Genomic DNA, 13,728 nt, shown 5'->3' with positions numbered 1-13,728 from the left:
ATATAATGATTCAAGAGAAAGGTTTATATGTATATTAACGTCTATTCATCTTCTCCGAATTTAAGACATTGCGAAGCCGTCGGCAAAAGCTAGTGTATTTTATTCAATGCATAGAAATTATTTTTCAACAATAACAGTACAAAAAATAAAACTATTATAAACTATTATTCTACAAAACGGTCTTGGGCAGGATTCCACTCTCGATTCTAAAGTGTGACCAAATTACTACAATCTTTACTGTAAGTTATATCGAGAGACAAAAACTAAAAAAGTCAAATTAACAACTTCCTTCTTCTATACGAACTTCGGTTAAAAAAGAATGTGAACAAACATTAAATCGAAGGGAACTTCTAAGCAAACGATAAAAAGGATCTCTATGAGAAATTTTGAAAGAATAGAAAAAATTTGTTCACGAGGCAGGATTCGAACCTGCGTTTCTTGCCTAACCGTAGCAACGCCGAGCCTCTCGGCCACCCGTGATCCTGCCACAGTAATCGAATTTCTTCTACCCTTTCGGTTTCATGTGCCTAAGGGGCACCCCACGCCATCTATTGAGATGATTAAGAACCATCACAACCAATACGAAACATTATTTCAATGATTACAATATTGTATCGATGGATCGATGGAGGATCTCTATGGTTTCATTTTGCAATAAAAACAATTGCTTTAATAATAAAATCGTCATAGGCAAGTACATATAAATTACATTCCAGGAAGGCTTCTGGGGCCTGGACAGGGGCGAATGCCGGCGCTGCGAGTGCGGCGCGGGCACCGCCGCGTGCGACCCGGTGACGGGGCTGTGCGCGTGCGCAGCGGGCGTGGGCGGCGCGCGGTGTGACCGCTGCCTGCCCGGGTACTATGGGTTCAGCGCTACGGGCTGTTTGCGTGAGTTTGTTTTCGATACTCGTATGTTTATTTTGCACTCAAATGTAAAGACGTTACAGCTGAGTTATAAATTTTGTATTTGCAATGGAAAAATGAAATGTTAGGAAAAGATTGTTTGAATAACAATATACTTTAAGGCAGATTCGATCTAATATTATATGCATTCCCATATCAATTTGTATATTTTTTCCAATATTTGGTTGAATTGATATTCATTTTGCCAACTTCCAAACAAGTGACAACACAGGAAAACAAAAGAGAGAAAAGAAATAATAATATGAAAGCAATTTAAAACTCCTAAAAGAGGGTAGTAATTTATCTGGCAAATGGAGGAAAACGATAAATGTTACACCACCATTTATATAATATTCAATAAAATATTTGAACATGTAATATTTGCAGCGTGTCCCACATGCACGGAAGGCAAAGTGTGCTCGCCGGTGTCGGGGCGCTGCGTGTGCCCCGGGCGCAGCCGCGGGCCGGCCTGCTCGCAGTGTGCGCGCGGCTACTGGGGCCGTGAGTTCGGCTGCAAGCCATGCGCGTGCGGTCCTGGCGCGTCATCAGGTGAGAATCTTCTAGAATATGTGCGAGTGTTCTGGTATGTGTCAAAGTGAGGGAGATAGCTGAATTCCAGTTTATAAATGACAACCTGAGCACCACAAATACAATCTTTACAAACCAAATGTGTGGGTGTGTGTGTACTGTGTGGTGCTAAAAAGGGTAACTACTCAGAATGTGCCACGCGTAATGCGCAGCGCTGATTTTCAGTAGCCCCTTGGTGGAAATGGTATACAAATAGTTTGAGGTATACGAATAAGACTTTGTTATTCTTGTGTCTTTTCTGAAACGACTATGATGATTAAGCTATAGCACTATAAAAATTATTACAGCTTAACTTTCTGTTTTTTAAATCAATACAATTTGCATTTCTGTTCGCCAAATTATTAACCATGCTTATTGGCTGTTTGCAGAAATCTGCGATATGGTAACAGGCGCCTGTGAATGCAAGCCAGGCTGGACGGGTCTGTCGTGCGACCGCTGTGAGCGCGGCTTCTTTGGGCCGCGATGTAGATCGTGCAGGTGCTCGGTGGCTGGCACCAGGTGCACTGATGTCTGCGAGTGTGATGATACCGGCAAGTGCCCGTGTAAGGTGTGTATTATTATGCTTAGTATAAGTAGATATCAGTTCTCTTGGACCATAGAGTTAAATTTAACGTCGATAGCAGCGTCTTAGTCTCTGATGATATGTTCTCAAAATGCAGAATTTTGATGTAAATTTATATCTTCGTATAAACATGTAATTATGTATTGTACTTACCAATATCCTTTCAAATAAAAAAGTATCATAAAAATTCGTTTACATTTATGAGATATCAAACTCAAAAACTTTTTCCTTTTTTGAAGTTGAAAAATTGGTCAGTATTTGAAAGTTATTTAGACTGATACATATTGCCTAGATTTGTTGTCAACTATTAAACAATTACTCTGAACCCTGCAGGAAAACGTAGTGGGCGCGAAGTGCGACCGCTGCCTGGACGGCACGTTCGGTCTCTCGGAGACGAACCCGGCCGGGTGCACCGCGTGCTTCTGCTTCGGGCGCGCCGCGCGCTGCACGCAGGCGGACGTGGTGCGCGCCGCGCTGCACGCGCCCGCGCCGCTGCACTTGCGGCTGCTGAGGGGGGAGGTGGCTAATGTACGGTGATTGGGGTTATAGCGAATAAGCTTTCCACCAGCCATTTCTCCCGCGCAGTCGAAGCAATTTAATAAATGATATGTTTGAAAAGTAGCCTATGAGCTCTCGAGCTTTTTAACCTTCTCCAGACATGAAAATAGTGTTATAAAATACGACCTGAAAGATATGCAAACAAACACGCTTTCTCGTTTACAATATTGGATAAATAAGGAACAATTTGCTGACTTAGATGGCATAATAAGATAAAATTTCAATATCGATGCTTATTAAAATAAATTATCATTCTACATTAATAAAAGATCAGTGTACAATAAAATAAGAAGATATAACTCTTGAGGTTGAATACATTAAACAGGCATTATTTAATTGCGACCTACATTTTTATGCGTGGTTTCAATTCATAAATAGCTTGATGATGAATAAAACCTATTATATATTCAGATGGAGCAAGAATCGCTTCTAGCAGTGCACACACGGAATCCAGACGTCACGATATCAGTACCCTGGCCACCTGTGCCCGTTTACGCGGAACTTGGCGAAGTGTTCCTGGGGGACAGGGTGATGTCCTACGGGGGAGCTTTGAGGTTCCGGGTGGAAGAGGAAGGGGGAGAACCGCTACCACAACAGACCCTGACGAGATTTCCTCTCGTCAGTATACATGGAGGATCGTTGGTGCTTGATCATTATGAGGTACGCTATTTTCCTCAATGGAAGAATAATTTAAAACAAACTAATTCTATGTTGAGGCACCCGGTAACGATGCCAACCGCAATTACAATTAGTTGTGACTAGCTGTTCGCCTCAGCTTCACCCGTAGTACATTTATAAAGCCTAAGTCAGTCGGTGAAGTTGCAGCTTTCTAAACGTGAAAATTTTTTCGAAATCGGTAAACTTTACAAACATACAAAAATTCTAAAATGCAATACTTTCCACTTCATAATATAAGTGTAAATGTAGATTTAGTTTTGTTTTGCTTAGTGTACACGAACTGTGCAGGGAGTCCTATACTTTTCTTCATTGTTCTTTGCAATTTGCTAAAATACTTATAAAACGCTACGGTTAATGTTTGCCAGCGAGTACCAGCTATAAACGGTACATACGCGGTGTACCTCCACGAGTCATTGTGGGAGGTCCGCGGCCGGAACGCAGTGGCGTCCCGCGGCGTTCTGATGCTAGTCCTGCAGGATCTGCAGCACGTCTTCGTGCGAGTTTCCACCAGGATGCCGAATTACAGGGAGCCTTTGCACGTGCTGTAAGTTGTTTGAAATTAAATGAAATAATTCGTGGAGTGAGACGGTTAATTATTTTGGAAGAATTAATGGAAATTGAATCCGTATCCGTAATTGTTCGCCCCGTCTTACTTGGTATATATATAGCCTTTGTTACTCAGTGGAGTTGCTGCGAACATATACAAAAATACAACAGTTTCCTCTTTATAATATTGGTGTAGAAAAATTGTACTTTGTGTTTAACTTATTCTACCCTCGTTTTCCAGACTCCTCAACGTCTCCTTGGAAACGGCTGTTGCCGGCCTATCACGTGGCGCCCCGGCCCCCGGTGTGGAGATGTGTGAATGCGGTACCGGATTCAGTTCCGGTTCGTGCCACCGTCCGGCCGCCGGCTTCTGGCTCCCCCCCACCCCGCCGCGGCTCTGGCATACCGCGGGGACGATACTGATCGACTTGGAGACCGTCCCCAAACAGTGTGATTGTAATAATCGATCGGAAACGTGCCATCCCACTACGGGACATTGTATGGTGAGCATGCTGCAGATTTATGGCATAACTAGCTGCGCCCCGCGGTTTCACCCGCGTAAGTCTATATTTCGTAGGAATATCGGGAAAAAATTGTATAATATGTGTTATTCCAGTTGTTCAGCTAGCTACGTACCAAATTTCATTTCAATCGGTTCTGTACTTTTTGCGTGAAAGAGTAACAAACATCCATACATACATACAAACATCCAACCATACTTACAAATTCACGTTTATAATAATAGTAGGATTATTTTATATTAATGTTTGTCCACATGGTAGGTTCTTTTAAATATTCATATCATTAAGTCTTAAATAAACCATTATGAAAGGTGAATTTCATATAACAAGTTGCTGTTTTCCAGAATTGCACAGAGAACACGGCGGGCGCGCACTGCGAGCGCTGCGCTGACGGCTACTACGGCGAGCCGGGCGGCTGCCGGCCCTGCGCCTGCCCTTCGCCGAGCGACAACCGCGCGCTGTCCTGCGCGCCGGGGCTTCATCGACTGCGCTGTTATTGCAAGCCTGGTGAGTCACTGCCTTTATCGCCTTATGTGAAAGCTTTCAAGCAAAGCTAATTACACATAAATTCATCGTTTAATTTGCAAATCTTTGTGTGTATTCTCGATTGTGATAAATTTAAAAATTTTAAGTCATCATCAACAAGCCCGTAATAAACTTCTCTTTTAAACTCTGTCAATCTGAATGCCTTTTAGCCGATATTACGCACTTAACAAAATATTTCGCCCGTTTTGGGTAAGCGGATTTTATAAATTGTAATGATTTGTCGAAGAACATGTATGAACCACACAGCATGGAAATTCTGCGTCATTTGTCCGAGCTGTATCTAACACATAGTTGAATTCAGGTTACGCTGGCAACGCGTGCGAGATCTGCGCGCCCGGGTGGGTGCAGAACGCACGCGGCGCGTGCGAGCCGTGCACGTGCGACCCGCGCGGCGCCGCCGCGAGCTCCTGCGACGCGCGCGCCCGCTGCCGCTGCCGCCCGCACGTGCGCGGCGATAAGTGCGACACGTGCGAGCTGCCGCGACACTATTTGGATGAGGGGGGGTGTACGCGTGAGTGGGGATACTTCGTTTACTTGTCCGCATACAAACACACTTAACCCCGCCATAAAATATTAAAATGAGTAGTATTTCATTAACACCATCACTTTTACAATAAATACTTGTGTGTTTATTGCAAATTTTGTATTTATATTAACGAAATAAATTAAGAAAATATATTGATATTGAAATCAAATCTTGCATGTTAAGAAAGATGATGATAATAACAAAGTTATTGCTCATTCGTAGTATTAATTCCAACCAAATAAAACCATTGAAATAACCAAAGCATTCAATCTATCCAATTGCAGCGTGCGATAACTGCACTCAAACCCTCCTCGATTCAGTCGAGGCTATGACCGCTGATCTCCACAAGCGTGCAGATATCACAGAGCTCACAAGAATACCGCAACCCTTCCCAGCTTTGAAGCAATTCGAGCACAATGCCTCATACCTGTACCACGACCTACGGAACTTAAAGACTGACATAGAGAAAGCTAGAATAATAGATTCCACAATTAATAAACTGGAAGAAACCGAACATAACCTCTTCACATCTGCAAACAATTTGAAAACAGAAGCTTCGAGAAGGGAGACAGATGCTCACTATCTCAGTTTGGAAAGTATGAGTGGTTTAGAAGAAATAATAAAACAGAGGAGGTTATTTGGAGAGTTGGTAGCTAATTTGGATGATTTCGCAAGAGGCGAGAAGCATTTGAGCGCTCACCGAGCCTTGAAAGAAGCGAGAAGATTGTTAAAGACAATAAAGGAAATTAAGCTAATTGATTACATAGCTGGCGCTACGGATGTATCTGATTCTGTAAGTTTGTATTAGTTACATATTCTATATCAGTTTCTATTAAAAGGTCATAAAAAAATAATTTTATTGTACGTAGCCAGCAAGGGCACGTACGTTTGTGGTCCTGGTCCTTCGAACCGGATAATAAATTACAAAAATTACTCAAAAAACGTTTATAACAATGAGTAATACTGAATTATTCTTTTATAAGGCGAACCTACAATCAACATCAATCCATGAATACTCCTATCGTATTGAAGATATGTATCGACGCGTTCATAAAATGCAAGCGTCGTTGGACGAATGGGAAAACAAGATGGACGATATTTCGAAATTGGCGGAAGCTGTGTGGGGGGCGGGAGATAAAGTCAGCGAGCTGAAGAAGAGAGTAGTTCCCTCTTTGATCAGGTTGAAGGACTTGGGTTCAAAGTGTCGAGTCATGCTAGAAGTAAGTATACCTATTTATATAGTTCTTTATTTACGTGGCAAATATACTGCATCGCAAAAAATGGAATCGCGTAATGCGACGAAAGTTATTTTCATAGTGGCAATGAATTATTTTGTTCAACAATATGGCCTACATGCTATGTTACATAATAAAATATGGTCTCTTTTCAGGAAATCGCAGAACAACCAACCACAAACTTCACCGAAGAAGCAAAAACAGCAATTTCGCAGAGCAGAAACCTGGCCATCAATTTCCCACAAACGATTGAACAACTCCGAATCCTCACTGCTGCGACTGAAGAGAAGGAGGGTATTTTGTACAACCTTACACCAGCTTACAAGAAGAAGTACCTGGATGCAGTGGAAAAACACGTCGCGATGCTTGGGGAAAAAGCGAAGGAATATAAAAAGTAATTGTTTTGTATTTTTATTCACTGGCATCCATCTTTGACAGGTTAAATTATGAAAACATACAATACGTTTTTTCATCTTCATATAACTGTAAGTAACTATTTAAGATGTCTTTATTAACATATTTTTGGTGTCTATTTCGCTTTATTTATTAGTGATTCTTTGGAACATCTACTTTCGCCTGTATGTATACTAAAAGACTTTCTATCTCTTCACACTAATAAATTTGATAATACATATCATACAAACATGGCCTCCAAGAATTAAATCCTTACATCGTCATTTTTTTAACATTAAATATAATTAAAGACAAATTTTAGTCTCTAACTTTCTCTCTTCTAGTCTCTTCGCTGGCACACGAGCAGCGGCATCTCTCGGGGTACAAGCGGCAGGCGCCTGGTCCGAAGTCAGCAAAGCTGTGAAAGAAGCTGACGCGGCTGCTGACGCCGCGACCGCCGCGACCGCCGCGGCCGTGCAGCTGGCCCGCGGACCGCAGCCCTTGATCGACACGGCGAATGCGCATTGGGCCGCTTCTGAGGACTTAAAGCGACGTGGCAATGCCGTGCTGATGAAATCTTCCGGTGAGTAAGAAAGTCTATGCGAAATTTTATATAGGCATATTGGATTCAGTCACAGCATATGTGATTTTATATTTTTAAGCTAGTTTCAATGTTTCAATTTACCGGATAAATTATGATTTTGTAATAGAAAAATAAGCAATTATTGATAACTTATGACTTTCCTCCTAGGTCGTTTTCAATACGCTCGCTATATGCTGTCCGATTATTAGTAATGTTTGTAAGTAAAATAATTTATTGACAAATGATAAAATACGTACAAGTGTTATGTATTTGGTTTATCATTATATATTTATTATTTCACAATAATACGTGTTATTTACAGAACTAGGACGTGGGGTAGAGAGTGCGGCACGTGGTATCGACACGGCGAGCGTGGGACTGCGCGCGCTGGGCTGGCGGGAGCGCTCGCTGGCCTCTGGGGCGTCCACTGCTGCGGCTGGCCTTAGTAAATATATTCGTAGTTTACTATACAAATTATCGGTTGATTTTTTCTTATCTGTGAGATAATTTTAAGATTTTTTTTGGCCTTTTTTCTGTAGAAAAAAAGGAAATTATCTGACATTGAGAGCTTGAAATGAAGCGACAGTTTGAACGCTTTAATTTGTTCTAATCTTTTTGTTGAGGCAAATGTTTAAAACAACCATTACACTGTAACCTTTTTAAATTGTATTCACTTGACTGTGTCTGAAGGACGGTTATTTATTCCATTTCGTTTTCTTTTAATAATTGCATATATTAAATTCAAGGTAGTACAGAAACGGGAGCGCTTACATCGCTTCGCAGCGCTGGCGAGCAAGCGGAACGCGTGTTCGCTGTGTCGAGGTCGCTGTATGATGAAGCGGCAGAGTTGAGGAGGCGGGTGCGCTACCACTTGCGGCGGAAACTGGCAGCGCTGCAGCGGCTGGGGGATACAGCTCTGGGTGCCGCTGAGGAACATGGTAAGTGTCAATGACTGAAGTTGTATTTAATAATAAAGTCTTGGTGGACCACTTCCATCCCTTCCAAAACAAAGAATATGTTTCGCTTTTGGAAAAGCAGGAAAATTAACGTATTAAATAAATGTAGCCCCTTTTATACTGTCGTATAAATCATTACAGGTAGAGGTAACCCTCATTAATACATTTTATATTGAGTACCAACATGACTTCGTCGCCATGAAAAGTGCATAACTAGCGAAATGTAAAAATTAATGTTTTGTGGTATTGTAGTAGTTACCTAAATGAATAATTAAACATGTTGTTAAAACATTGATATTTTTTTTATACATCGTTGGTGTCTCTTGTTGAGTATTAAGATAGACGAACTTTACTTAATATTTAGTGTCCCAAATCCGCGGCAACACGCTGCGCGGCGCGGAGGTGTCGGAAGCGCTTGCAGCGGCTGCAGCTGCTCGCGCGCGAGAACACTCCGCCGCGACCGCCTCGCTGGAGCCAGCGCTGAAAGCGCTGAGAGAGCGAGTGGAGCGCGCGAGACACGCCGCTAGCACGGTGAGCTAGTCTGTTATAAAATTTTTGGACATTGTGAAGTCAGTAAACTGCATCTATTAAGAATATAATGTAGATGTTAAAGTTTTGACCTTTTATCTCATTCTTCAAATAATACATTAAATCTTTTTAATTCAATATTTAAATTGCCGTAACACAAGAACGACCTTCTTTGAGAGATATAACTTCACTAGGAGAAGTAATTTTTGACGACGCATGGACTAGTTCCTTACTCCATTTATCACTTTATCCTTAGAGTTGTATTGTCATATTTAGTTTAGTTATATTTTCTCTCCACACTATCAATTTATCTCCATAGATTACAGTATCCGTCCGTTCCCCGGCATCAGGCGCAGGGTGCGCGCGCGCGTACGTGGTGTGGAACGCGCCAGCTGTCACACGACTGTCACTAGCTGTGAGCTTCGATGGCGATGTGGAAGATGGAACGCTCATCTTTATGCAAGATCAGGTTGACCTTATTTTAATAATTCAAACTATAGTCAACCCAAAATATAGTCTCCATCATGATAGAGACCTTATTGTTCTTCCAACGCACATCTATACTAATATTATAAAGCTGAAGAGTTTGTTTGTTTGTTTATTTGTTTGAACGCACTAATCTCAGGAACTTATAGTCTATGGAACGTATGGCTATAGGATATATATGTACCACGGGCGAAGCCAAGGCGGACTGCTAGTAATAAATGAATTCCAACTCCTTTGCTGTGGAATTATATTTAACAGTTAAAAAATGGTTTGATACAAAATTGATACTTGATCAAAGAAAACGAATTTAATTTCGTTTATTGACAGTGGCACAATATCAAAAAAGAAACAAACATACAATCGAATCGATCCTATACAAATAAAATATTAGTGGTCAAAACAGCCAAATAAATAAATGGCTTTTTCTTTCATGGTCTTATAAAAAATATCAATTAGACCGATCACGTTCTCAAGTCATTTCTATAAAGTGATATAATATGTCAGCCGATCGAGACTTATTGTCGAAATTTTAGTAGGTACCTTCTCCGGAAAAAACATTTCTTTATCTCCACTATAATTTAAAATAAACCTGTTTATTGTGATATCCAGGAAGCAACAGATCGCTACATGCGTCTGTCTGTGGTGAACAACCGGCTGCGACTGACGTGGAACGTGGGGGGAGAGGAGGGGGTCATTCTGCACCCCGAGCCTCTGCAGTCCACGATGGATGACGCGGATCATACAGCGTATACCATTGATATAGAGAGGTGCCTTAATTTGTGATGTGTTATTATTGGTTTATTGCCTAAACTTGATCTAGTTCCGACTATTTAAAAACGGTTTAATCGTGTATTGCTTAAACGTAGTATTATGTTATCTGTGCTTAGATTAAGTCATTCCAGTTCTTACAAGTTACGTCGTATATTCCAGAGTATGGACAACAGTGCGATTACGCGTCGAGCGCTCCGGCAGCGCTGCAATATCCTCCAGCAACTCCACATCAAGCGCCGCGAGCGCTGGATCGCTCCGATCGTCGCTGCTATGGCTGGGTGAGAGCGTGGCGCCGCTGCCCGGCTGCGTGCACGCGCTGCGAGACGACAGCGGCGCGTTGGGCTTGTGGGCGTTTAGCAAGCAACCGGCGAATGCTAAGTGCATTGGATGTACACATCGGTATGTATTTTGTTTTAGCTACAATTTTAGCAACAATCAGGAGCAAGATATGTGTGTGTAATTCGGCAACCAAATACATTGCTATTATTATTACTATGTTTTTATCCAAATAGATGAAGTGACTGGGCAAGTATGAATTGCTTCGAGAAAAATTCTATTTGTCATTAAGGGAATCAAAAAAGAAGTGACCGTCTAACAACTGGTCGCCCAACTCCTTTTTTAAGTTAATAATAACGTTTGCGTAGTTTGCCTTTTCTGCAATAAAAAAGTGAATCGTGGACATCTTGTAGCGTAATCTATAAAACCAAAGGACGGCTAAATATATTGAATTCTAATTTCTAACTTTGGTACGAGTTCTTAATTGTGATGGTGGGGATAGATGGGATTATTATGAATGTTGGTCGTGATATGAAGATGCTCATTACCGTTTTGTACAGGCGCATCAGCCAATCCCGCGGGTCGACGCTAGTGCAGTTCAGCGGCGCGGGCTACGCGGCGGTGCGGCGCTCGGGCCTGCGCCCCGCGGACCGGCGCCGGTTCACACTCTCCTTTACCTTCCGGACGCGGGACCACGATGCGCTGCTGTTCCTCGCCCTGGACACTGTTAATGTGAGTATCTGACGTACCGGATACTACAGAAATAGATAGTTGTTATTCAGGGCTTACAGAATAGCTACGTCAATTTTGAATATTGAAGCTGGTATCATTATTTTTGTTTGTAAGAAGCATGCAAACATGCAATTAAAAAATATAACAATAGTATTATACTTAAGAGCACAAAACGTGTTCTATTCATAAAAAGATTTTAAAAATAAATAAATTTATGCCAACGAACAATTGCATAAGAAGAAGAATAGCCTACATTTCTTCAAAAATAGTAATTAACTCTTTAAGTATACTAAGTGCCTCTGCGAAAGCGCTGCCCACTTTTAAGTGGAAAGGGGCAAGGAAACGATTGACGACTGGAAAGAAGTAATGGACGGCAATAGTGAGGAAAAGGATACGGACCTTCGGCTCTATTTGCGCTACTATTTCCGTTGGTTTTCTGTGGGGGTGTTGTATCATAAGACATAAAAAATTCGTGTACACGTAAAAAACCTGCCGGAGACTGTACAAATTATAACGAATCATATAATATATGTGTATGCGTCTATACATCGTCAGAACCGGTCAGTGAGCGTGTGGCTGCGCGCGTGCCGCGTGGTGTTCGCGGTGCAGTACGGCGGCGCGCGGCTGGAGATCGCGTCGAGCGGCGCGCACTGCGACGGCGCCGGCGCGCACGTGCAGGCCACGCGCGTCTTCAGCGGCCTGGAGAGAGGTACTGTTGCGAGCTAGCTGCATGCTGTCATTGGAGACAAGAACTTGCATACACTATACACAATAATAGCCTTTGGATCGAAGCAGGTGAAAGTTAATTATCAGGAGTTAGAGAAAGTGATACGATATTAGTACCGATAAATCGTATACAAGTACAGGGGTACTCTCAAATGTCTTGCATTTATAACGAGTACTATTCGTTTTGGTATAACATAAACGACTTTGGGATAGTGAAGTCTGCTAAAACACATAATTTAAATAACAAAATTCCAATCACAAATTAAAAATCTATCTACAATAGGAAAACAAAATGAATATTATTTTATCTACGAGGGTATACGTATATATATCTACATGAAGTGATCGTTAAAAGACACGTATGTAAGCGCGTCCGTCCCCAGGCAGCCTGCGCGTGAACGGCGAGGAAACACTGGGCTCGCCGTCACCGCCGGTGCAAGACGCGGCCCTGCTGCCCGACCTGCAAGCTGCGGAGTACTGGCTGGGGGGCGCACCACCCGGGGGCGAAGTCCCCGCGGGAGAGCGCCCGCCAGCGTTAATGGGATGTCTTGGAGCTCTCACTGTGGATAGGGAGGGGTACGATTTGCTGGACACGCCGCACAGACATGGCGTCGAACCAGGATGTACTACTAAGGTATACTAGTATTTTTTTATTTCTATCCTTATAATAATAAATAATAATAATAAAAATTTTACTGTCAACAAAAAGGATACATACATATATATAAGTAGCTTAAAAATAAATGAGTTATATAATGCAAAAATTTATCCTATATCCTATTTATCCCATATTAATAAAAAAAAATATGTTTATAAATTATTGAGTAAATGACAATGAGTAGTTTAAAATGTTTGATAAGAAGATCGCATATCATTTATTCGAAAACTAATGGTTCAATCTTATGTTTAATAACTTAATTATTAACTTATGTTTGACATTTACAATGTACCTCTTTCAATAGAGCTTTATTTATAACGATAATTTTTTTTTCATTACTTTACAAGATATGTTAGTATATTTTAATCTTCTTTATAGATTCTACGTTCAGCTATCTTCGGAGGCGAAGGTTATATAGAAATGGCGTCACCAGCGATCAGGCGGAAGACCTCCTTAGGCATATCCTTCAGGACGAGGTCACCATCGGGCCTGCTGCTGTACCGGGCACCGGTAGCCGGCTCCAACGAAGTGGATGATGATGATGATGGCGATGATGGACATTATTTAGTGATAGCTATTGTTAAAGGTGTGTATTTGTTAGTTTAAACTTATATATTGGTTATAAAACGGTTCGATTTACAAAATAATGTTTTGATTTTGATTGTGCTGATGATTAATTTTTTTTCAGTTCTGAAATTAGTTCACAGCATCAGAGATATACAATACACTCCCTTGTATAAATGTATATCAAATGTAATTTCATATCAACACTTCTGCTTTCTCGTAAATGAATGTTAAAACAGCTAGATATATTCATTGTCAAATCTGAAATCACATGTGTGTATCTGTATATCTTCCAGGCGAGCTAGAAGTGCAGGGCGCGGCGGGCAAGGGCGCCATGCGCGTGCGCGCCAACGGCACGCGCCTAGACGACGGCCGCCTGCACGCCGTGCGCC

General features: G+C 41.7%; 1 protein-coding gene across 1 annotated transcript in view; it reads left to right on the top strand.

Annotated features, from left to right (window-relative positions):
* LOC119840235 (laminin subunit alpha-1) overlaps positions 1 to 12,645 on the top strand; it is a 132,943-nt gene extending 120,298 nt beyond the window's left edge. The window contains exons 20-41 of the mRNA XM_038366788.1: positions 717 to 888; positions 1,291 to 1,452; positions 1,860 to 2,038; positions 2,387 to 2,581; positions 3,023 to 3,271; positions 3,655 to 3,833; positions 4,077 to 4,338; positions 4,701 to 4,863; positions 5,204 to 5,413; positions 5,713 to 6,221; positions 6,412 to 6,648; positions 6,819 to 7,057; positions 7,401 to 7,639; positions 7,962 to 8,084; positions 8,386 to 8,577; positions 8,960 to 9,126; positions 9,443 to 9,592; positions 10,219 to 10,376; positions 10,540 to 10,779; positions 11,217 to 11,388; positions 11,944 to 12,097; positions 12,502 to 12,645. Of these exons, the coding sequence (XP_038222716.1) occupies positions 717 to 888; positions 1,291 to 1,452; positions 1,860 to 2,038; positions 2,387 to 2,581; positions 3,023 to 3,271; positions 3,655 to 3,833; positions 4,077 to 4,338; positions 4,701 to 4,863; positions 5,204 to 5,413; positions 5,713 to 6,221; positions 6,412 to 6,648; positions 6,819 to 7,057; positions 7,401 to 7,639; positions 7,962 to 8,084; positions 8,386 to 8,577; positions 8,960 to 9,126; positions 9,443 to 9,592; positions 10,219 to 10,376; positions 10,540 to 10,779; positions 11,217 to 11,388; positions 11,944 to 12,097; positions 12,502 to 12,512 (4,362 nt within the window). The 3' untranslated portion in view covers positions 12,513 to 12,645. The remainder of the gene's footprint in view (positions 1 to 716; positions 889 to 1,290; positions 1,453 to 1,859; positions 2,039 to 2,386; positions 2,582 to 3,022; positions 3,272 to 3,654; positions 3,834 to 4,076; positions 4,339 to 4,700; positions 4,864 to 5,203; positions 5,414 to 5,712; positions 6,222 to 6,411; positions 6,649 to 6,818; positions 7,058 to 7,400; positions 7,640 to 7,961; positions 8,085 to 8,385; positions 8,578 to 8,959; positions 9,127 to 9,442; positions 9,593 to 10,218; positions 10,377 to 10,539; positions 10,780 to 11,216; positions 11,389 to 11,943; positions 12,098 to 12,501) is intronic.
* The last annotated feature ends 1,083 nt before the right edge of the window (positions 12,646 to 13,728 follow it).

The sequence above is a fragment of the Zerene cesonia genome, chromosome 1, assembly GCF_012273895.1.
Source record: "Zerene cesonia ecotype Mississippi chromosome 1, Zerene_cesonia_1.1, whole genome shotgun sequence".
NCBI lineage: Eukaryota > Metazoa > Arthropoda > Insecta > Lepidoptera > Pieridae > Zerene > Zerene cesonia.
Note: the sequence above shows the minus strand (reverse complement) of the source record. Positions and strands in the feature narration are given on the sequence as shown.